The following is a 25,975-nucleotide window of genomic DNA, read 5'->3' as shown; positions in this document are numbered from 1 at the left end:
AAATGTTCCGAATGGATTATAATTTTACAATGAAACATTTTTTTAGTCATAACTTTCACAAGAACTACAAACAAATATATGAATGAGGGAGGGGTGGATGTTTATGAAATCCAAGATGGAGGTCTGTATCCAAAATATTCTACATGTTGAAAGCTCTCCCTGCTCCAACTAGTAATATTTAAAACAAAATACTGCTGATTGTTGTTATTTTTTGTTATGAAAATGTTGTAGAATTTAGGATTTTTTTGTAGATGGGTAAAATATGAGGAGGATGTAGAAGACAGTGGTAATAGGTGGTCCAAACCTCATGTAGCCTCACTTTCATTACATTCCCTCTTTGAATTGAGGTCACAACTTTTAAATGGTGCTGTGATGCTAGACATGGATGCATACCATATATCACAAGTTTCAGGTTGGTATTATTTTTATTGAAGACCAATCTAATTTAAATATATATCCTATGTCCTCACTTTGCTGAACATAATCTTGCAATGGCTCAATCAACTTTCAGTTTTTACCTCCTTTCAGGATCCTCTAGTTTAATGGCACACTCACCTTCATATATTTGAAGGCTGGAATTTCATTGGATGATGTGAATAGAAAGTAGAATGGATTATTGTCAGATTCTTATCAGAAATAATCCCAATTAAGATATTCGTCCCTTTGCTAAATGTACTGACATATAGTGTGTGCCCAATAAACACACAACTGACATATTAGAACTTTGTTTATGACCAAATAAAAAAGATAACAAACGAACCACTTCTTTATATTTCTGATCATTGATACTGACTTCTGTCTTATGTAGATTCATTTATGAACTTGTTTGTTCATGATGCAGGGATCATTAATTCACCCCTTAAACATTAAATGACTGAGATCAGTGTATAGTAAAAGAGTTTCTCTTTTAGGGGAATAATTGTCAGCATGAGTCAAGTATAAAACAACTTTAGAGTCTGAAAAATATGGACATTATATTAGGATGAGACTAACTAACATGGACAAGCTTTTAGTTAGGCCTAAAATAAAATATTGTTTGTTTCCCCAATCCCGACCTACCCTGCAAAAATGGTGCTACTCACAAAATTGTATTGTCAAATCTAAGTCGAATATTATTTCATTAATTTCTAATTTTTTAAGGCTTGCCGGATCGTCCAATAATGTTCAAGCTTTTTGGAAAAATAAAATTATTTCCGTACCTACCTACACATCTACACCTGACTTGGAAGGATGAGGATTTGGGAAACAAACTATATATTAATTTAGGCCTTATGTCCTAAATCTTGACATCAGCAACATTCTGTAAACAGATAAATAGACCTTATATCTTAATTATGTGAGGTAGCGATTAATATTTCATTGTTTGACTTGATTCTGCCAAAAAGGAGGGAAGATTTATTAATAAGAATCTGTGGTTAAACGTGGGATCCATAAATTTAATACTTTAACCTTTGCCGGAGGTCATAAGAGTTGAAATATGTATTGTATATGACAAATACCTGTGATTAATTACAGGTTTCATAAAAAGTTAATAATTATAAAGCTTCATGGTAAATACTTGTAAACAAATGAATGATGGACAAAATAAAAAGGGGAATTTATGTGACCTTTCACAGTTAAATGACAGATGTTGACATGTATGTCCTTGTCTGTTGTCCATCATGATTATTTTTCCCTTTATTGTTTTTTCTTTAATCAGGCCATTGTTTGTTACACTTGTTTCATATTTTGTCTTGGGTTTTAAAGCCCACTATATGATTCTGCTTATTGTTGAATTGCCTGTAGTGACCTCTACAGCTGCTTTAATCTGACCTTAATCAAGTACCCCTCTTCCAATAAGCATGATACGTTGAGCATATGAATGAATTTACCTTATCTTATTCTTTTAAGAATATCTAGTACATATATATACTTGAAATGCCAATGTGTATTCCAAATGGAGAATGTTGGATCCTCCAAACTATCAATTTGTGCAGAAACTTCAATATTATACTGATATAAATAGTAAATTTGACATCATCCCCTGCTTCATATGAAAATTAGACAATAAAACGGGATTAATTATATTTTTAGTATAGATAAAGTAACTTTAAGTGCAATTCAATCAATGACAATCATTCTGTGTCAGCCATCTGTGATGTTATAAATTTCAGTCACTGTTATTTTGGTGTTATCAAACCTCAAAATCTAAAGCATTTGTTTATAAGTATATAAAAATGTGTATAAGATATGTTTTTTTTCAATATCACATGACAAAAATTATCCTCAACAAAATCAATCCCTGATCAGAACTGTCAGGATTATATTGGTGTCTCAGGTTAATAAATTTGTGATGTTGAAAACTCAGGTTAATACATTGTAAATGTGTGATGTTGAAAAAAAGCAGATACAATTTTCTATTCATAATTGATCTGGAGAATTCTGCTGAGTATTGGTCTACTCTGTAGTTGTAGTAGTGTTCTTATAAAAACTCAATTTCAAACAGTTACATACTCAGCATAGAGACTTTTCAACCCAAAATAGGTTAACAGATATATTGATATTTATTTGCATAGGGGGGTTCCAATCCCGGATCCCGCTTACTGTTTTGTCAGATTCCCGTATCCCGCTTACACTATGTACGTAAGCAATTCTCAATTTTTTGTCATTTCCCAGGTCCTGCAAGACCTCATTTCCCGTTTTCACGCCACAATAATTTGACTTTCACGTGTCACGCTTACAAAAAATCGGCAATCCCACATCACGCTTAGACCCCAATGAGACCCACTACATAAGGTTGATTTCTATCAGATGCAGCTTATACTTTGAATACCAGTATTTGACATTCAGTATGATTCCATGTTTTAATCTTTTATTTTTCAGAGTTACTTATAGACAATTTGATAGCCAACAAACTTTTAGAAGACACAATGAGAGATGACATTAAACAGACAATTCTATCTCCACATATACATGCCCATCTTAAGAGGAGGAAGACACAAGCAGACGACCTTGGTGGTAGAAAAAAGTCAATTGCCAGAACTTTCTCAGAAATTGGCAGATCTTTTTCAAAAACAAATACCAGAGGTTTGTATTATGCTTGAATTGTATTTTTTTAGAAACACAATTAATTATCATCAGTTAAAACCAGTGTCTTGTATAGTTTTTTTTATAAGAGATGGAGGCTTTTCCCCAGTTTCCCCTTATGGCAAAATGACTTGGGTGCATAGGTGAATTTATATCTTTGGCTAGCTTGCTTGTTAGCTTTACTGTGAAAACATTATAATGTTAACTCTACTACCCTCCTTTTGGTTTAGTCTACTAGTCCCAAAGACAGATAATAAGATTGGATATCTGTTGGACCAGTTTATTCTTAAAGGAGGGTAGAAAAAATAATCTAAATATGACTTCAGCTAGCAAGCAAGCTTACCAAAGTCATTACCTTTACCTACATACTCAAGTCAATGTTTATTGTATTGATAGATTCACTCTTTGAAATACAGTAACCCTTTCCTCCATAATGACGCTTTTTGACGCCACCCCCTTTACTCCATAATGACGCCTTTTGACGCCTGTGTAGAACCTCAGTTGAAAGGCTTTGACTACAAAATGACTGCATCAGACTTTAAAAAAATTGTATCCAATATGAAAAGGATATTCATAAGAATATCTGATTTGAATTTCATTGATGAAATATTCATTTTCACAATGCATTAATACTTTAAACCTGATATTTTTTTTTTTATTGAAAAAATCCTATGCAAATCAAGTATGCAAGAAAAAAATTCCATGGAGGAAAGGGTTAATACAAATGTTATGACCTTAAAATCAAAGATCCTTTAAAAATGAAATGTATATATGAAGGTTAGAATTTATTAAGATAAATAAATTTATTTGTACAGCTCCTCATAAAGATCTTCAGTTTTGAAAGTCAATAAATTTAAAGTCTCTTAAAATGACCTTAAGAAGTCATAGGAAAATGACCTCTGAGATATAATTAGCGACAACAATGTTACGGAAATGGTTAACTACGTCTGTTACATTGACAATTGACGTCAATTTACATGCCATATAAATGTTAGACAGTGTCTGCTTCCTTAAAACATTTTGTAGGGTCGTAGTTAATGCTGCTGTTTACATCATCAACATTGACCAAGATTTGTCATGTACAAATTTACATCTATTTTAATCTGTTTATATTTTCAAATAAAGTGAGAAAACTGACAAATTAAATGACACAATTATTTTGTATTACCCATATGAAAGAAAAATTCTTAAAAGATGCCACTTTTCAATTTTCAAAATTAGGGCCAATGAGATAACTCTCTGTCCAAGTCACAATGTGTAAAAAATAACAATTAAAGGTCAAAGTATAGCCTTCAAGACAGAGCCTTGACTCACACTAAACAGCAAGCTTTAAAGAGCCTCAAATTGACTAGTGTAAAACCATTCAAATAGCAAAGCACTCAGCAGACATGCTTTCTGTCTTCAAAAGATTCATCAGTGACACTCCAACAAACACATTTAAAATGGGTGTCCTTTATCCTGAAATGAAAATATCCCAGACGTGAAGATTGACACACAACGAATATCTCAAAAATCAAGAGCAAGAATGTTGCACTTCAATAAAACCCTGAACATACCTTACAAACAAAAATTTTTTCGTTTATCTCCAGATGATTACAAATATGAAAATTAAAAGAAATTTAGGACCTTGAAGAATACGAAAAGGGCAAGATGTCTTAACCTTATCATTTTTTGCTTTTATTATAGAATATTAAAAAGAGAAGCAGTTGATCCCTTGTTCCAGATTCAAGAACCAAGTTCAATATTTCTTAATCTGTATTCCATTAAAGCGCTAAATCATTGGTGTTTTAACCGACACCTTTGCAAGAAGTTAATTTTGCAGTCGTATTAATATTTGCTAGGTTATACAGGACTAGTGTAATATAATAATTATTTTCTATGACACATTTTTAATTAATTATTTATGAGACAAAAGTACAAGTAGAAATTGTCATTAAAACAACTCTTGCATTCATAATTAAAAGCATTATAAATGCGTATGACTTATTTAATACATTGTACAAGTAATTGGATGGTATAGAGTTATAAAGAAGAAATTATATTCAGCGTTAGACATGTTGATTGATTGACAGAAATGAGTTTTTTTTTTTTGTTAACTAGAAATCTGATTCATAACCATTTTAAAGTTCACTTAGAGTATTTTACAAAGTACTGTTTTAGTTACTGTTTTGTTAATATTGTTGTCTTTTTTTATGCTCCCCCTTAACTCAATGATGACCCTCTTTCCTCCATGATGATATATCTATGTGCTGCCACGTTTCAAAGGTTTTACCTTGAAAAAATATGTAGCAGAGGTACGCCTCTGGGTGCGGAAATTTATCGCTGTATTGAAGACCTGTTGGTGACCTTCTGCTGTTGTTTTTTTCTATGGTCGGGTTGTTGTCTCTTTGGCACATTCCCCATTTCCATTCTCAATTTCATCAGACTTCATCAAATTCGAGCTAATATAAAACCGATTGCAAGGGAACACCATTTAATGATTTTATTATTATGGTTGGTATAGTAGATACCTTATTAACTCTCTATAGAATTACAAGACCTAATTATAAAGTAATTTCATTGATTATAAAAAACATTCTCCTTTCGTGCATAATGAGGGAGGATAGGAGGGGTCCTGATCCCAAATTCCCGGGCTTAAAAACACGTAATCTCAAAATCCCGGGCATAAAAACACAAAATCCTGTGGTCCCGAAATACGAAAAAAAGAATTCCCAGATCCCGAAAGGGTCAATCCCGAATTCCCGAGCTTAAAAACACCCGATCCAGGAGTCCTGATAAAGTTCCTATCCCCCCTCCATAATGACACCTTTTGTACAATATTCTTCTGAGACCATAAGTCATGAGGTTTAACACTAAATGAGGCTGTTGTTCATCGTGTGTGGTTGATTTCACTATACATGTTATGATGTACCACCATTTCTATTTGACAATATTTGGCAGGAGTTATGGGAATTTAATGATTGTACCAATATGGTTGGTAGAATAGATACTTCAGCTCTCAAAATACTTGTTCAAAGTCAAATTACAAAGAACTTTTTTTTGTTTTTACTTGCATAACATGCGAACAATAATCATCTGAGATCATAGGTCTTGAGCTTTCAACATGTTTCATACTCAGTGAAGCTGTTTTTCATCATGTGTCTGAACTGACCATTTCTATTTAGCAATTGTTCTGGCAAAAGTTATGGGTCACTTTCACCATTTTTAGCCATATGTAACATAATTACACTGATGTATTCCTCATTACCTCTGAAAGTATCTTTGAAATTTTTACCACAATCTAGTATAACAACACGAGAAAATCTAGTCTAAAGAAATATTCACAACAGACTGGAGGTGATCTTTATTTTGGTATTCTATATTTTTATGCCCCACCTACGATAGTAGAGGGGCATTATGTTTTCTGGTCTGTGCCTCCGTTCGTCCGTCTGCTTCAGGTTAAAGTTTTTGGTCAAGGTAGTTTTTGAAGATGTTGAAGTCCAATCAACTTGAAACTTAGTACACATGTTCCCCATGATATTATCTTTCTAATTTTACTGCCAAATTATAGTTTTGACCCCAATTTCATGGTCCACTGAATTTAGAAAATAATAGTGGGAAGTTCAGGTTAAAGTTTTTGGTCAAGGTAGTTTTTGATGAAGTTAAAGTTACATCAACTTGAAACTTAGTACACATGCTCTCTATGATATGATCTTTCTAATTTTAATTCCAAATTAAGTTTTGACCCCAATTTCACGGTCCACTGAACATAGAAAATGATAGTTCAAGTAGGGCATTCTTGTACTATGGACACATTCTTGTTCTTAATTTTTTATCATAACCTAGTAGAATTTGTAGAACAACACACTTAATCTAGTATGATAAAATATTCACAATGGCCCATGAAGGCGCTATCATTTTGGTATTCTTTAAATTTTAGGTCATTTCTTTGCCCTTTTCCTCCACCATATAACGTACAAATGGGTAAATATACTTACCTCCCCATGCTGCTAAAGTAATATCTGCTTAAGAGCAACAAAAACATGTCTATTGCCATAACACGTTTAATCCAAAAGACAAATTACATCACATGACAAATATGCACCATACAAAGGGACACAACTCTCACAACTTAGCTACAAAACACATACAACCATATTAAACATATACATAACATTTGTATTCTAGATATATTTTACCCTTATTAATGTCTATAACTTATATTTAAGCACCCCTAGAGGATAGTGTGTCAAACCTAAAGGGAAATTCCAACAGTGTACCTAACATGGAAAGATTTCAAGTCAAGGGGGGGGGGGGGGGGGCTGTATTCTTTAAATAGATTTTTACTATAGTTCTCTATACATTATATTTTAGCACCCCTAGAGGATAGTGTGTCACACCTAAAGGGAAATCCCAACAGTGTACCTAACATGGAAAGATTTCAAGTCAAAGGGGGGGGGGGGGGGGCTGTATTCTATAAATAGATTTTTACTATAGTTCTCTATACATTATATTTTAGCACCCCTAGAGGATAGTGTGTCACATCTAAAGGGAAATCCCAACAGTGTACCCAACATGGAAAGATTTCAAGTCAACGGGGGCCTGAAAGAATCTCCTTCCAGTGCTAAAGTAAGTTTAAACAGAGGCGGAGAGTATCAATAGTCAACACTTCATTATTTTAGAATCAAATGCATTCTGGGTAATATTTTCAAATGTATTTACCAAAACATTTTAATTGGTTTAAAAAGTCAATTGAAATTCAACCAATGATGCAACATTGTTCTGATTTTTTGGATACAAATAATGAAATTACCCATAGTCCATCTGATTCTGAAGCAGTTAATAAATTTAAGATTGGCCACATGAAATGTATTTTGAAATTCTCATGCTTCAAATCTTATTTCACATATTTAGATATTTTTGTAAAGAAAACGAAATCATCCATTTTCAATTTGTAAGAAAGAGTAGTGAAAATCTAAAATACAAATTCATGTGGTCTTGGATTTATTTTAGTTTAGACATAGAATTTTTTTATATATATTCAGAAACAATTTATTAGATGCATGATTGTGACTTCATACTGTCATGACTGTAGATAATGTAACAGAAAATAACAAGAAGAAGAAAAATAGAACAATATCCAATAAAACTTATATGTTAAGAATTAGGGGGAAATTGTATCATGATAAGAGACAAATTTACCTAAGCAAAACTGTAAAAATTTAGTTTATGGACTTTTAACAAAAAAAATCACTCATTTAACAAATTGACAGAACACAATAAAGATTTACTCTAATGATAACTGAAAAATCAGTTCCTAAGACTGAAAATACATGTCGCTTTTTGGGTTCACGTTTTAAACATGTGAAAATGATATTTAGTGAAAAAATTAATCCTTCTTACAAATTTGTAACTTTTTATTTTATAATTTTTGTAAATTCTGTTAAAGAATCAATGTTCTATGATAAAGTAAGACATATTGTCAGGAAATAATTTTAAATACGCATTTACACGCTTTTTGTAATGAATAAAAGTTGAACGAGTATTATCATTTTATATGTTTTGATATTTTTTAGCTACAAAAGATACATCAAGTATGTATTGAGCACTTGGTTGTTTTTCATTGTTGTTAACATGTATGGCTGTTTACCTTTGAAGTGTTTGTAATACATCAGTGATATTGTTTGCCTTAAATTAGTGGAGAATAAAGGCTTTTTCCCCTGGAGAAGAATCCCAATTTGAAAAAAAAAATTTTCAATGGCTTACAATTATTGCCAAAAAGACAACTTTTTCCCCAAATAGAGCAGTCTCAGTAGTAAATGTGCATGGATATAAACTGTAAAACATTTATTTAAACATTTTTCATGCCTTAAATGACTATATGTGCACATTTGAGGGTCTATTTATGTATCATCACTGACAAAATGGGGTCTTATTATAAAGCAGGGTTTGACTCTTGAAAATGGGTCTATAAATTGAAGTTTCAGTCAAATTCATGGTTTATTTTAAATTTCCCAATTTGATGAAAATGACGCATATTTTCCCAATAAAAAAGGGTAGAGGTAGTTTTGAAAAAAGCCAACAATATCACTGTACATATTTTTTAATACCGTACATGGACCTGAACAACAGTAATTTCAATGACAATTTGCTATGCAGGCTAGGATTGGCTTTCAAAATACAAAAAAACAAAAATAAAATAATATTTATTGTTATCTTACTGACCATTTTATTTTACTCGTGGCTCAATTTTTCTATAGCTGATTGTATAATTAAAAACACTTAGTCAGTTCCTGTTGTTCAAAACCAAAATGTTTTAGTTTTTTGCTCCCCTGGTGTTTTCACCCATTTTTTTACAATTTCTAGCATAGAATATATATCTGAAATTGTGACTTGCATTCAATCCCTAGAAGTCATATTTCGTCTTTTTATTTCCGTTAATGGCATTATGCTTGATAATAACAATTCATCAAAAAAGTCATTTTCAGGAAAAAACATTTGGAGAGGATTGCTTCAAAAAGTGAAATCACAAAAATATCCAACTCTGAGGAAAATTCAAAATGAAAAGTCCCCAACCAAATGGCAAAATCAAAAGCTCAAACACATCAAACCAATGTACAATAACTGTCATATCCGAGCTACATGTAGCAAAGGCATTTTCTTATGTAGAAAATTATTTTTTAGATGTTGTTCGAATCCATTCTAATAAGATAGGATATTTTTGTTCCAATTGAAGGGCCCACAAAGAGCAAAGTAATGTATTAATTAATAACAAAAATGTAACTTCAAGTAATGTATAAGTCCAGAAAAATGCACAAATACTTATAAGAAATTTACTCTTTTAAATTTCAGGTTTATACATTAAGCTAGAAATGCAAAAAAATTTTCCTTGGCTTAATCAAAGTACATTTTTTTATTTGTACACCATATATAGCTATATAATAATGTACAGTTTGATGGTATGCTACAAATAATGTATAATTAGATATTTATTAGGCTAGATTAAATTAAATCCTAGATTATTATTTTTATTGTCAAAGAAAAATCATATTTGTAAAAAGAAATTAATTTCCGTAAAAATATCATCTTATCATCCAAAAAATAATTGTACTTATTATTAGCCCAAAAGATGTTTTATACTGAAAACCAACTTATTTTTGTGAGCTATTTTTTTTCTTTCAATTCATAAGTAAGAAAATAACTAAAATATGTCATTGTTGGAGGTTTTATCTGAAAACATGAACAAAGTTAAAAAAAAAATGGTGAACTGAAATCCTTGTTTTCAAAATTCCAATAGGGAACATACCTTTTATAATTGTATAAATAAACCAATTTAAACATTTAAAATTTAAATTTGAACTGAAATCGCCAGTTAAGTAGGCTAAAAAGGACTAAAAGTGAGCAAAAGTATCCATGAAAATGAAGTTGTTTAACATATGTGTCAAAATTGTCTTTTTAAAAAAATGTAAAATATGCTTAAGGAAAAGTTTGCAAGAAGGATAATGTCGGAATTATTTGTTGGTATATGGCCTATATTGTAAAATTTATTTTCAGCACCATGCGGCACATCATCATGTATGTACTGAGCAATAAGCTTTTTTTGATAATAATTGAGTTCCATTTGTCACGCTGTTTACTTGTAGCTTTTTATTTATTACAATTTTAGCTTCATTAACTTTCGATAACAGCACACATTTGGGACCTTATATGGTATTCATACTGTGTATTTTTCATACATCATTTTGCCTTACAGAATCTAAGGAATTGTGAGTAATTGTGTGTTTTTACACCAAAATGAAAAGGAAGGTAACCCATTGGTTGGTTCTTCATCATGTTCATGTTTTAGGACAAAACTAACCAATCGCAACATTCTGCTGTTATATTTGTAGAAGTATTTCCCAGAATGCATTAGAATCTGTGAAATAAACCTTGGTAAATCTAGGTATCAGCCTTTGAAATAAGTAATTACCAAGACAAATAGTTAATGAAAGATAGTTATGTAAGATATAAGCCTAGAATAAAAGTTTATTCCATCTCTAAATGATCCTCAGATTGTGAAGAAAAGTGATATGACCTGAAATCGTCATTGCACAAAATATCAATATGATGCTATATTTGGTAAATAAAGACAACAGGAAATGTTAAAGCTGCATTATACAAAAATACATAGAAGATGTACATTTAAAACTGTAACAATCATCTGATGATTCAGATTTTTTTCATGCATAATGCACGAAAGGTCATATCATAATGTCTCGAGCAATACTTGTACAACCATATCAAAATAGTTGAACTTGAACTAAGGATAATTTTTCAGTGTCTTACAACTGTTTATTTTTAGTAACATAACTAGCACAAATATGTACAAATTTAACCTGACATTGTTTTTATTGTTTGTTTTTGCAGTATTTATGTTGTTTTATTTCACAAATTGCACATTTTTTTCACAATCACGATGACGAAATCTTTGCATGATTTTTTTAATGAGTTAATTTTTATTTCAGTATTAAAGTAATCATTCATTCAAGCTTAATTGAGGGAACCATGATGCAGGCTTAAGCTACTAATTTCAATATTTTATCTGTTATATTTTATTAGATGTATTCATCTAACATTAACCTATATAGCTAAACATTCAGGGGAGGTAATCAAAAAGAACCTCTCTGAATTAGCCAAAGCTTGTCTTGTTTGCATTGAAAATATATTAAACATGGCATTTTGTATTCCAAAATATAAAGCAAGGTATCATGTAAAAACCATAGTTTTTTTTTAAATCTTACTGTCCACCATTCATAATAATAAAGTAAGTTACAATTATTTCGTTGAAATATAAAAAAAAAAAAGTTGTCTTTTCTTACTTTGAGATATTATTTCAGATTTCACTGCTCATAACTCCTTATATACTAAAAAGTGAATAAAAAGAAATCAGTCATTTAATATCACAATATATCAGCTGATAATTCCATTTCTGTGCGTAAATTCAAGGGGAGATAATTTACTCATCATTTGATTTTATTATTTGAGAAAAGTTAAATTTTGTGTACTATGAAATAATCTCATTTTCTTTTATTTGAAACTTACTTGAATACATTGACAATCATACTTTAAAGACTTTATTTTAGTAGGTAGTTAGGTGCACCCATTGTATCTTATGTAATTATTGATGATAGTAAGCTGGCATTTTTTCAATATTTTTATATTGCAAAAAAATTGTTTGTCACAAAAATGAAATTGCATTTTATTTGTTTTATAGCATTATTTGTATGGGGCATAATGCTGGAATTGTAATAATGAATCTCACAATTGATGGTTCAACAAAATCTAGATCAAGCATTAGCAGTTATAACAGAATTTACCATATTTAATTTGGCAATTTATATTTCAGTTAAACCAACCGTTCATGAAAAAAATTCCAGATGGCGCTGAAGCAGCAAATATCTGGGTTGGAGAAATGGATGCATTGAAATATCCAGTGACAGCATTTATACGTCTCTCTGAAGCTAGGCCAATCGGAGACTTGACGGAAGTTCCTCTGCCAACAAGATTTTTATTTATACACCTTGGACCTCCTGGTACCGCAGGAAAATGTTTAGAAACAGGACGAGCTATATCTACAATCATGGTAGATGAGGTAAAACGGGAAACTTTTACACCATTTATTTCAAAAAATATTTCCCAAACAATTTTGGTCTCATTCTTTTCTACATACTGAGAATTAGTGTGACATAAGAGAATATAACAACGTTTATGGTAAAAAAAAATTGTGCTGCAGCAATTTTAGCTTTAAACTCCACCCAAATTGACAATTATTTTTACAGAAGGGAATACCTGGCTTTCATGGGAAATGTTAATTTAGGACATGTCTGATTAGGAATTTCATCAAAATCTAACCACAAACTAGTTTTTTGACTATGTTGAAAAATTGTGTTTTTAAATTTAATAAATTAGGAAACACTTTTGACCTAATTCTTTAGCTTAAAAATTGTTCGCCATAAAGCTGTCTTTGTAAGGGCTATTTCTAAATTTGGAATACACCTAACTACATGCATGTATATTGAGATTATGGGGTTTACACAACAAGAGGCTCTGTAACAACTTTTCACAAAAAAATGCATCTACCAGGTAATTAGATCTTGAGGAATAGCTTGTCTTTGGAAAAATAAGTAATTTCCTTTCCCCATATACTTAATTTTGAAATTGTCTACAAAATTTGAAAAGGTTGTCTTTGGAAAAATAAGTAACTTCCATCCCCCATACATTTAATTTTGAAATTGTCTACAAAAATCATACCACAAGGTTGATATAAAGATTGACAATGCCTGAAAAGTAAGCAGCACTGCTGTTGTTAAAACTTCTAAATGTTAACCTTTTTTATTGAGACACTCATGAAGTTAAGTAAGAGTTTAATAGTGTTTGATTTCTATTTAGGTATTTAGAGAAGTTGCCTACAAAGCCAGAAATCGTCAAGATATCTTAAATGGAATAGATGAATTTTTAGATCAAGTGACTGTGCTGCCACCTGGTGAATGGGATCCTAAAATCCGTATTGAACCACCAACAACAGTTCCTTCACAGGTTTGTAACAGATATTCAACTTTTCTGCATTAAGGTGGTATCAATCACTTTGAATTCAATTAATTTGGCTAGTTTAATTTCCATAAAATTTTGACAAAATATTTGCTTTGACCCTTTTGAAAAAAAAATGCAAAAAAATCACTACATTTGAACCATGTACTTTGTTTGAAAAATTTCATTGGATATATAGCAGTTTGACAAATACTTAATTCAACCATCCTTTAAACATTTTTACAAGTGTTTAGGAGTTACTATTCATAAATCAAAGCGTAGATTAAGTTTTTTGGAGATTTTTCTCTGATTCCTTAATTTTCCATTGTATGAATTTTTCATCTCAACCTACAAAACAGCAATAGGGTTTTCTCAATAGAGAAAAGTGAAATTTCATATATATATATATATAGTAGGGCAAACACCATTGACATCATTTGGAAAACAATAAACAGATTGTCCATGGTCTTTCAAACATGAGGAGGTTTCTCAACTAAATCCCATCTCAGGGCTATCACCCTGTAATGAGATTGTAGCACATCCCCACGCTCAATTTCAAAATCATAGATATTCTATATTCCTGTAACAGATTATTTTCATGGATATTTTTGTAATTTTATTTCAGCAAGGACGTAAAGAAAATAAGCCACAACCGGCTGGACCAAAAGAGGCAGCATTGATCATTGAGGAGGAAGAGAGTCATGTTGATCCTACTCTTGTCAGAACTGGAAGGTAAATATAAGTGAACTGAATAGAGTAAAATTATCATTTCCTAGGAGTAATTTCTGTGAACTGAAAGGAGTGAAATAATCATTTCCAAGGAGTTAATAAGTTTGAATTTTACTCTTGTCAGAACTAGAGGTAAATATGTGTGAACTGAAAGGAGAAAAAATAATAATTTTCCAGGAGTAATATATGGAACTCTCTTTTATTGACAATCAATGCATTTGAATGGGGACATAAAGTTGGAACACCCCCTTTTTAAAAATGGATGGATCTGCCCATGTTATACATTATAGGTCCAGTTTCTGTTGTTTATGACATTTTCAACCAATCACAACATTTTGGTGTATGCTTTTGAAATAGTACATAGTACCCAGAATGCATTTGACTCTGAAACAGTGCATTGCAAGATTTCTCATTTCCCATTTACATAGATATACAGGGGTTAAAAAATCCACTAGCCCGAAGCCCGGGACTAGACATTTACGTCTCGGGCAACCAAAACTTAAAACCCAGTATGCCCGACGGACTAGTAACAAAAAATTCTTGGCGTGTCTAAAATAGAAAGTGGAAAATCCCTTCATCACTTTCCTGTCTAAGCCAATCAGATTCAATTACATCATCCGGGATTCCATGAATTTGAACTGGTTTGTACAGGTCCTCACCTCATGCACACTAACATAACGGAACATAACACAGTAACAGTTTTAAAAATAGAACAAATAACTCCGGGTGGCCCGGTATCATGTATTGATCGCAGTTATTGTACTTTCAATATCGATTTCTCGTTATGTTATAACGGGGATATTTTTCATTGGTTCTGTCGAGTTTTTCAATTAACGGTACCGGGGGGGAGGTATAATGTATTGATAGGTATTGATCCGTCTAGACTCTTGTCGGACAACTGTTTAAGCAGGGAGCACGAAACTATGTCAATGCAACAAAATATATCAACATATTTTACTACGGCAAGCGCAGAAACTTCATCAACTTCAAGTTCAAAGCGAAAATCGGCAAATGAAGGGGATTCTAATGAGGCTGATACATCTAAAAACAAATAGAAAGTACGATCGGGACAAGCGAAAAAGAACGTTCATAGCGACATGGAATGAAAGATTCCCGTGGGCAAGGTCGGTTGTTAAGGATGAAAAGCCCTAGACTATGTACTGTGAATACTGTCGGTGTTTTCCCGAGTATGCAAATAAAAAATACGCCTTGTATGTGGGGACATCAAACATAAGAATGATCCACTTGTTTCCCATGATAAAACAAATGAACATGTTTTCTGTGCAAGAAAATATTTAACGGCAAAGTACTACAACAGATAAAAACGAACTAGTTTATAGAAAAAAAGTGACTCCTGTCGAAAAGCATATTTTTAAAGCTTTAGTGAAATTATCTGACAAAGAAAAAAACAAAATGAGATATCTGTTTATATCCTTGTTATAATTAAAAAATAAAACATAAACCTCATTTGATTTATTTTATTAAATTATAGTGTACAAATGCCCTTTCAAAACATGACACACATTCCCAGCATCTTATGCAGCACACCCTGAGTGATTTGTAAGTGATACTTGGGCTAGCAGGTTGGTTTTGATGGGCTAGCAGTTCTTGAAACAGGGCTAGTAAAATCCTCTTGCCAAAAAGTCCTGGGCTAGTTAGCTGTAACAAATTTTTTTAACCCCTGATATAGCTTCAATATCATTGACCTTAACCCAGTTTCAGAATTCTATAGTACACTTCAGAGACAGATTTGAGGGGGGGAGGGGGAAACATTTGGTTGATTATAGAGAATCACTGAAGAAGGACCGGAGTGGGCCTCTTCTAATGCAGTCAGTAGACCCCCACTTATGAATATTTCTGTATGAGCCACTGCAGTTGAATAATCATGATGAAAGAATTTAACTAAGATGAAGTTACATCAAATTTATAAATTTAATTTATTATAACGAACATTTTTTTACAAAAGTTCTGACCTTGACCTTGTTTTTTACAGGTTATTTGGAGGTTTGGTTGCCGACATAAAGAGGAAAATACCATGGTATCCGAGTGATTTTAAAGATTGTTTACACATACAGTGTGTGGCCTCTGTCGTTTATTTATATCTTGCCACTCTGACTCCTAATGTGACATTTGGTGGATTGCTGGGACTAGCCACTGATAACTATATGGTAAATGCTAAGAATTATTCAATATTGAGTGTTTGCCTGATTTGTGTTTCACCCCATTTTCAACATTGTGATAATGTTTTGGTGGTCAGTTTTTACTAGTGAGGGAAACCAGAGTGCTCAGAGAGAATCACTGACCTTCATGACCTTTGGTTGCTGTTTCAATAAGACATATGCAAAACATGGAAAAAAAGATTCAGAATTTGAACTTTTTAAACTGAGAAACCACTTGATTAAAAGACTCCTCTTTATAATTAGAGCCCGCCCTAGAGGGTGCCCTATAGTGATCAGTCTGTCCATCCGTTTGTCTGTCTGTCTGTAACAAATTGTGTCCACTTCATATCTAGAGAACAGATATAATCTCACACTTTTTACTTGACATGTATATTAACCAACACCAGAGGGTGTGTCAATGTATGTACAACTTCCTAGGTCAAAGGTCAAGGTCAAAAACTTTAGGGTTAAGTTGACAACCCAATATCCTATGGTAAAGATACAAATTTCTTACCACACATTATTCACAGCCTGGCCCACAGAGATGGCTACCATCTCAATGATGTCTAGTTTTATATGAAAATATTAAATGTGAATGGCTATGGATACTGTATGTAAATTCATTAATCCCATCTCTCTACTTTCTATGCAACTATTTTTGCACCTGTCCCAAGTCAGGAGCCTCTGGCCTTTGTTAGTCTTCAATTGTTTTTAATTTGAGTTTCTTGTGTACAATTTGGAGTTTAGTATGGCGTTCATTATCACTGAACTAGTATATATATTTGTTTAGGGGCCAGCTGAAGGAAGCCTCCAGGTGCGGAAATTTCTCGCTACATTGAAGACCTGTTGGTGACCTTCTGCTGTTGTCTGTTCTATGGTCGGGTTGTCTCTTTGACACATTCCCTATTTCCATTCTCAATTTTAACTTGTATCTCTTTCTAAACTCTCTTAAAGTTCAGTTCCTCAAAATAATACACATATTTTGATGCCCATCTAGTTTGTTCGTCTGTCCTACTTCAGGTTAACGTTTTTGGTCAAGGTAGTTTTTGATGAAGTGGACGCTCAGTGTAAAATTTGACAACAAAAAAATGCCATCCCATGTTAAAGTTTGCATAGAGCGTGACATGAAGGAATTATTTCTTAAACTAAACTCCCATATGGGCTATACCCCAAATTCAACCTCTTAAAAAAGAGACAACCTGCAAAGTCAGCAAGATACTAGAAGAAAATCATATATTTTAATGTAATAGTAAGTATTTTTGCAGTCTTCAGCTGTTTTCAGCTCTCTTGTGAGTTATTGTCTCTTTTACAAATTCTTAAATTCCATTCTCAATTTTATTGGTGACTTGAGTATTTTTTTTTGAAAATGTTAAAAATGCTGGAAAAAGAATTGATTTTATTTTTTTTATTTTTTAGGGTACTATGGAGTGTATCTTGACTGCTGCTTTAACTGGTATCCTGTTTGCACTTTTTGCTGGGCAACCATTGAACATTTTAGGAAGTACTGGTCCCATGTTGGTGTTGGAAATGATAATCTATAAGTTTTGCCAGTAAGAAAATATATTTGCAATATCTTGATGCTTTTGAATTTTATTAGCTTCTGAATTTATAGAAAAATAATCCACTTGGTTAAACAAACATATCAGCTCACTGTTTAAATATAGAAACTGGTTGATTTTATAATATTGAGAGACATCTGAGAATTTGTAATATGTGTGATAAACAAGTAATTGAAGATGAATATCATTTTATTTTAGTATGTGAAAAGTATAATGAACTTCGGAAGAAATTTATCAAACCATATTTAATGATTTTCTAACAATATGCATGCAAACTTATTCCTTCTTTGTGACTGATCTGCAAAAAGGTGTGTTCGTTCTATGTGACGTCATCAGGCATGGTGGCCTTTTTTCATGCCATCACAATAGGAAATTCAGATGAAACAAGAAAATTCAATGTCATAATCAGATTTAACCAATGAAGTACTGAGATCAAACGATCCACATGTTGGTTAAATTTTTTAAACAATGGGTGCAGAAAGGGTTAAATTGACAAAGAATTAGAGAAAAATCATAAGGATAAATTCCTGAAAAAAAACCAACACATACAAAATGAATACCAATACATGTATTATTAATTGCAAACTCAACTTGATAGTAGCGATTCAAAATACTGTAAATTCAGAAATTATTGTGAGGTTTTTATTATTGCGAATAATGCGACTGAGTTGAAAACGCAATAATTAAAACTCGCATTTTGTAATATTTTAACTGAACTAAGCATGGCTTTTCTCAAAATCGTAAAAATTAAAATCGCATTCAAGTGTTTAATGACAAAATCGCAATAATAAATGCACACAATAATTTCTGAATTTACAGTAGCTATTTTATATTTAGGTATGTTGGCTATTTCTATTAGTGTTTATGATATATGTCATTTTTTGCAGTGACCAAGGATGGGAATTCTTACCGTTGAGAGCATGGGTTGGCTTATGGTCAGCATTTTTTCTCTTGATAATAGTTGCATTTGACCTTAGTGCACTTGTGAAATATATAACAAGATTTACAGAGGAAAGTTTTGCGTGCCTTATAGCAATCATTTTTATTGTTGAGGCATTTAAAAAACTGTTTGCTATAACGGATAAGCATCCTTATAATATCCATCCTGAGATACCACTGGATTATACTTGTGGCTGTTACCATCCAAATTTCACGATGCCTGACCATAATAACGCCACCTTAATGAATACAACATCACAAATTGCATACTCTGTAATTGACATGACCAAAGGAATGTCTACAGCCTTCAACCAAAATGAAACTGATTCAAATGTGACCGATTACTCGAAGTTTTTAACAAAAGCGAAATGTGAGGAAGAAGGAGGGAAGATGATGGGAACTGGTTGTGACACCATTGTTTACCATGACAATGTCTTCTTCCTGTCCATCATATTATTTTTGTTCACCTTTGGAATTGCTTGGGTTTTGAAGATGTCCAAGACAAGCAGGTTCTTTCCCACTTTTGTGAGTATGAAATGTTTAATCTGCAGAGGCGGATCCAGCAATTTTCATAAGTGGGGGCCCCACTGACAGTCTTAGAGGGGGCCTGCTCTAGTCATGCTTTAGTGATTCCTTATGTAATCAACCAAAATTTTTACAGAAAAGGGGAACCACCTCTAAATCTGCCTCTGATCTGTTTTGTGTAATAACTTGACTTGTGGTGTTCAACAAAGTTCAAATCTTCTATAATATAAAAATAAGGAGATGTGGTATGATTGCCAATGAGATAACTATCCACCAAAGTTCAAATCAACATGATCAAGTAGATGTAAGTAATTATAGGCAATAGTGTGTTTTCCACCAATGAAAAAAACCCAGTACGTATAGTCATTATAAAAGGCCCCGTCATGAAAAATATGAAACAATTCAATTGAGAAAACAAACAGCCTAGTTTATTTTATTTATGACAAAACAATTTACAAAAAACATACATTACAGAAATGACACAACAACAATCACTAAAATTACATTTTTTCCTCAAACCAAAAAAAAAAACCCCAAACAAATCAATTATTCCACAGAATACCCTCAACCACTCAAAGAGTTAAGTGAACTTCTGATTCTAAAAAAAAATTAATAGATCTGAGAATACTACATTTTATTTATTATTTAGAAACAACCAAAATTCAATGCAAGATATTCTATGTCTTCAGAAGACAGTACTTGTCTCTGCATACTGCATCCATGAATAGATTTTATGAAAAAGACATTTCAATATTCTGGTAGTGCAGTTGTATAAGAAGTTAGGCACATCTTATTCTCATGGAGATCATTTATGCCCCGCCCCCTCAGTTATAGTCTATTGACTTTAAAACTTTTGTTTAGTTTTCAAGTATTAGTTTGTGATTAGGCCAGTTTATGGGGAACCACTATTGGTAAATTAATGATAATTGGTATGCAGTTATATAATGATGTAAGCATTGGCATGTCTCATTTCCATGGAAATTATTTGGCCCTGCCCCCACAGTTATGATTTATTGACTTTGAAAATTTGCTTAGTTTACATGCATGACATGTTTGTTTAACGGGAAAACCAACAGTGTAATCTATATAAACAAAACGAGAAAAGAGAAACACGTATATATTACACATTGTTTATACTTATGATAAGTCAATGGGTTTTGGTATGCAGTTGTATTAGCATTTGCACATCTCATTTCGATGGAGATTGTTTAGCCATGTACCTTCAGTCATTGTTCATTATACCCCTGCTTTATTATACCCCCGTTTTAAAAAAGGGGGGTATACTGTTTTACCTCTGTCTGTCCATCAGTCCGTCCCTCCGTCCGTCCGTCAGTCAGTCTGTCCTTCCGTCCGTCCGTCAGTCAGTTCGTCCGTCCGTCAGTCAGTCAGTCCGTCCGTCCGTCCGTCAGTCAATCTGTCCCATGAATATTTTTCGTCGCATTTTTCTCAGGAACTACAATACAAGGATTTCTGAAATTTGGTTTCGGGGTTTATTTAAGTCAGTAAACCGTGTGATGCGTTTTTAGATTGATCACTTGAAAACTTCCTGTTTACGGAACACTTGTATGATTTTACACATGATAGCCAAGTTGAAAATTTTCCTCACACTTTTCTCAGGAACTACAATACAAGGATTTCTGAAATTTGGTTTCAGGATTTATATAAGTCAGCTATACCGTGTGATGGGTTTTCAGATTCATCACTTGACATCTTCCTGTTTACCGAACACTTGCATATTTTTACACTATTTATTTTTTCGTCACATTTTTCTCAGGAACTACAATACAAGGATTTCTGAAATTTGGTTTCAGAGTTTATCTAAATCAGCTATATTGTGTGATGTGTTTTCAGATTGATCACTTGACAACTTCTTATTTACCGAACACTTGTATGATTTTACACATGATAGCCAAGTTGAAAATTTTCGTCACACTTTTCTCAGGAACTACAATACAAGGATTTCTGAAATTTGGTTTCAGGATTTATATAAGTCAGCTATACCGTGTGATGCGTTTTCAGATTCATCACTCGACAACTTCCTGTTTACCGAACACTTGCATATTTTTACACTTTTTATATTATCCACTTGGGGCGAGGGGTATCATCAGTGAGCAGTAGCTCGCAGTTTCACTTGTTGACTTTGAATACTATATTTGCAAAACTTACATGTTAAAGTGTTGTCATTTTAATTTCAACATTTGTATTATCGAAATATCAAAAATGCAAGACATATCTCTGTGATAACAGTTTATAAAACAAAATAGCTTATTAGAAGTTTCATATTCAAAATGTAACACCAATGATTTAATTATCACAGACATGACAGAAGTCTATCTAAAGTCTTAAGCTTAAAATCCCTATATTTCTCATCTACATTATTAAGGAAATACATGTATGTTCATGAAACCTTATTTAATCTATTTGTTTACATAGTTACATAGGCGGATCCAGGGGTGCCCTCGGGGGCCCTGGCCCCCCCCTTTCGTGGGAAAAATTTGGTTGATTATATAGGGAATCATTGAAGCATGACTGGAGCGGGCCCCCCCTTAGGTTAGTCAGTGGACCCCCCCCCCTAGGAAAAGTTCTGGATCCGCCACTGAGTTAGTTGTATTTATGTAAGTGTATACGGTATTCATGGTATTTATTATATTATATTTCGAGCTATGGCTGTTTTCTAGAAAAACGCTATGGTATTTCAAGAACAACCATCCACATATAAAATGAGAAAAAAATGCCTTCCCTGTGGGGGACATAGTATTTACTTGAACAGTCGTAATCAGAGGACATATGGGGAGATAACTTTTGTACTAAATAATTACCCACTTTAAATAAAGTATTTTTATTATTATTATTGTCATACATTTTTTGGATTAGTTGCAGATTTTGACATGTTTTTATCTTATTTTTAGGTTCGTCAGTATTTAAGTGATTTCGCAGTGTTGATCTCTATTTTAATTATGGTTTGTCTTGATTTATATTTGGGTGTGCCCACACCTAAACTTGAAGTTCCAGCAAAATTCGCTGTAAGTATTATTTCCCCTATTATCTTGATTATAAAATAGATATTTGTTTTGTATTATTTGAAAGTAGGAAAGAAAAAAAATAAGTATAACTGTAGGATTATATAGGGTCCCCAATGAAATGATGTCCCATGGACCAAATTTCACAGATATGACCTATGAAATTTGGTCCAGGACATAATTTTATTATAAAATATTGTCCACTTCTATGTAAAAGTGTCCATTGACAAAGGATTCTATTGTGACCTTCGTTGGACATTTTTTCATAGTTAAATCATGTCCATACTGCATAAGAGTCTTGTCTAACACCAAAAAAAATATTTAACAAAAAAGTAATAAGACTAAACTGACATTTGTTTTTAAATATACAATAGGAATCTATGAATTGATTTAACATTTTTGAATTGTCCTTTTTAACAAGATCAATAATGTCAGGAATAATATTAGTATTGAGACACATCTGTGTTGTCTTTATTTAAATTTCAATTATGATTTGATAACTAATTGATTAAAACATTTCAATGATTTCTAAATTATTATCCATTTTTAGGAACAAAAAAAAAAATAGCTACACTATGAAATATTGTCCTTTGTGAAATATTTTTATAAAACATCCATGAAATTATGTGCAAGTACTTGGGACAATTTTTCACTAAGGGAGACACTATTTTATAGTTTACAAATGTGATATTCTATCCCATGAACAAAATTTCACAGATGAACTGTGAAATAATGTTCTAGAGGACACAATTTCATGGGACACTTTTTTGGCTTACATAAACATCATGAAGGAAGCAACCACTAAAGCTGAATAACTCCTTTGTAAATTTTTGAAATACACATTTCAGTTTAGAAATGTGCCTAATAATTTCCTTTAAATTTCAATTAGTAAATTTAACATAGTTTACTTGTTGGAAAAAAATTTCTATACCATTTATTCTGTTAGGAACATTAAGTATTGAGACTAGAAAATGTTGACAATTTTTTTTTAACCTTACACATTTGTATAAAAAAGATAGTTAAAATTTCTACCAAAAGCAAAATTAAGTACTGTGGATTCATTTTTTTTTTGTGGGTATAAACTTTCATGGATTGAGGAAAACTTACATTCTTTTGGATATTTAATTTCGTCTTTTTGTCAATCTCTGCATACAAAGCCTAAAGAAAATTTATAATACATTAAAAACTCACCTGTACCCACGAAATTTGGTATTCACTAAAAATAATTAATCCACAGTAATATGAATGAATTTCGTGCTGTTCCTCCAATAAAATCCTTTTGTTTTTAAGATTTAAACTGCAGTTTTAATTTTGTATTTAAATTCCAGCCGTCCAACCCTAAGCGTGGATGGTTCATCAATCCGTTTCATCCAAACAACCCATGGTGGACTATTCTAGTTGCAGCTGGACCAGCCATTGTTGCAGTCATTCTTATATTTATGGACCAACAGATTACAGCTGTTATTGTAAACAGAAAGGAAAACAAACTTCGAGTGAGTTGCTTATTCCCTGTTTATGATAGTCCGTCGGAAGGGACGATAAATGGCTGACCCGTGTTAAGAGAGAGCCATATCTCTTGCACGTTAAAGACACCCTTGTAGATTTCGAAAAAGAGTAGACTAATGCCGCTACAAGGCAGCACTCGCACCCGCAAAGTGGAAAGGGATTAATATAAGTTGCAAAACTTGTTTCCCAATCCACTATAAACAAATATGTTTAAACTAACCCTGTTTATGGGAAATTTTATTGTTGGAACTAAAAAATGTGTTTTTAAACCTTTTTATTTTTAAATTTATTTTCAATTGTTCGGCGTAACTATCCCCTTACATCACAACCTGACTATGGTGTTAAGGCAATTGATTTATAGAACAAAACAATTTGAATAATTGATTTCACTTTTAGCTCACCGGCATTGTCCGTCTTCATTGTCCGGTGTCGTTAACTTCTTCTCTGAAACAACTAGGCCAAATTTAACCAAACTTGGCCACATTCATCATTGGAGTATCTAGTTTAAAAAATGTGTGGCGTGACTCGGCCAACCAACCAAGATGGCCACCATGGCGAAAAATTAAACATAGGGGTAAAATGTAGATTTTGACTTATAACTCTGAAATCAAAGCATTTAGAGCAAGTCTAACAGATACAAAATTGTTTGTTAGGTCAAGATCTATCTGACCTGAAATTTTCAAACAAATCAGACAACCTGTTGTTGGGTTGCTGCCACCAAATTAGTAATTTTAAGTAAGATTTGCAGTTTTTGGTTATTATCTTGAATATTATTATAGATAGAGATAAACTGTAAACAGCAATAACAGTCAGCAAAATAAGATCTACAAATAAGTCAACATAACCAAAATTGTCAGTTGACCTATTAAGGAGTTATTGTCCTTTATAGTCAATTTTTAACCATTTTTCTAAAATTTTAGTTCTTTAAAAAAATCCTCTCCTGAAACTACCTTGCTAAATTTAACCAAACTTGGCCATAATCATCATTGGGGTATCTAGTTAAAAAAATGTGTCCGATGACCTGGCCTACCAACCAGATGGCCACCATGGCTAAAAATAGTACATAGGGGTAAAATGTAGATTTTGGCTTATATCCCTGAAACCAAAGCATTAAGAGCAAATCTGGTTGGAATTAAATTGTTTATTAGATCAAGATCTATCTGCCCTGAAATTTTCAGACAAATCAGACAACCCCTTGTTGGGTTGCTGCCCCCTAATAAGTAATTTAAAATAAAATTTTGCAGTTTTTTGGTTATTATCTTGAATATTATTATAGATAGAGACAAACTGTAAGCAGCAATAATGTTCAGCAAAATAAGATCTACAAGTAAGTCAACATGACCAAAATTGTCAATTGACCCCTTAAGGAGTTATTGCTCTTTATAGTCAATTTTTAACAATTTTCATAAATTTCTGTAAATTTTTAGAAATATTTTCCGATGTAATGATTGGGCCAAGTTCAGTATAGTAAGATCTACAAATACATCACCATCTCCAAAACTCAATTTTGTCATGAATTTATCTGTGTCCATTGTTTAATATGCACAAAGACCAAGGTGAGCGACAATGGCTTCTGAGAGCCTCTAGTTTTTCACTATTGTAGATATATATAACATGTATACGAATATCAACATTGTAATAAAAAGCGGAAAAATACAATCACACACACATACACACACTCTTGCACTTGCATTAACATAACATTTTTAAGATAGCTTGTGTATTGCAAAGATAAATGTTATCTTTTTAAAGATGTGCTTTTTAAAGGCAGTGCTTTAAGGCCTGACTTTTAAGTCATGAGGTTCATCTTTTCATACTCAATCTATGCTGGGGGTCTTTTGGCCAGAAATAGATCCGGAAATGTTCAAATTTCTCCTCTTCTTTTTATGGTATGATATGTTTTTTGTTTCTTTCATTTACATTGGGG

At 32.4% G+C, this 25,975-nt stretch overlaps 1 protein-coding gene across 1 annotated transcript in view; it reads left to right on the top strand.

The window, feature by feature from the left end:
* Positions 1 to 25,975, top strand: part of LOC139503881 (electroneutral sodium bicarbonate exchanger 1-like) — a 56,985-nt gene that overhangs the window by 18,426 nt on the left and 12,584 nt on the right. The window contains exons 6-18 of the mRNA XM_071293864.1: positions 252 to 412; positions 2,863 to 3,066; positions 7,565 to 7,674; positions 8,622 to 8,639; positions 10,600 to 10,620; positions 12,431 to 12,676; positions 13,474 to 13,620; positions 14,237 to 14,343; positions 16,334 to 16,508; positions 17,916 to 18,049; positions 18,946 to 19,522; positions 22,432 to 22,545; positions 23,871 to 24,035. Coding sequence (XP_071149965.1) covers positions 252 to 412; positions 2,863 to 3,066; positions 7,565 to 7,674; positions 8,622 to 8,639; positions 10,600 to 10,620; positions 12,431 to 12,676; positions 13,474 to 13,620; positions 14,237 to 14,343; positions 16,334 to 16,508; positions 17,916 to 18,049; positions 18,946 to 19,522; positions 22,432 to 22,545; positions 23,871 to 24,035 — 2,179 coding nt within the window. The remainder of the gene's footprint in view (positions 1 to 251; positions 413 to 2,862; positions 3,067 to 7,564; positions 7,675 to 8,621; positions 8,640 to 10,599; positions 10,621 to 12,430; positions 12,677 to 13,473; positions 13,621 to 14,236; positions 14,344 to 16,333; positions 16,509 to 17,915; positions 18,050 to 18,945; positions 19,523 to 22,431; positions 22,546 to 23,870; positions 24,036 to 25,975) is intronic.

This window comes from Mytilus edulis, chromosome 14 (genome assembly GCF_963676685.1).
Source record: "Mytilus edulis chromosome 14, xbMytEdul2.2, whole genome shotgun sequence".
Classification (NCBI taxonomy): domain Eukaryota; kingdom Metazoa; phylum Mollusca; class Bivalvia; order Mytilida; family Mytilidae; genus Mytilus; species Mytilus edulis.
This window is presented reverse-complemented; position numbering and strand designations above follow the sequence as displayed.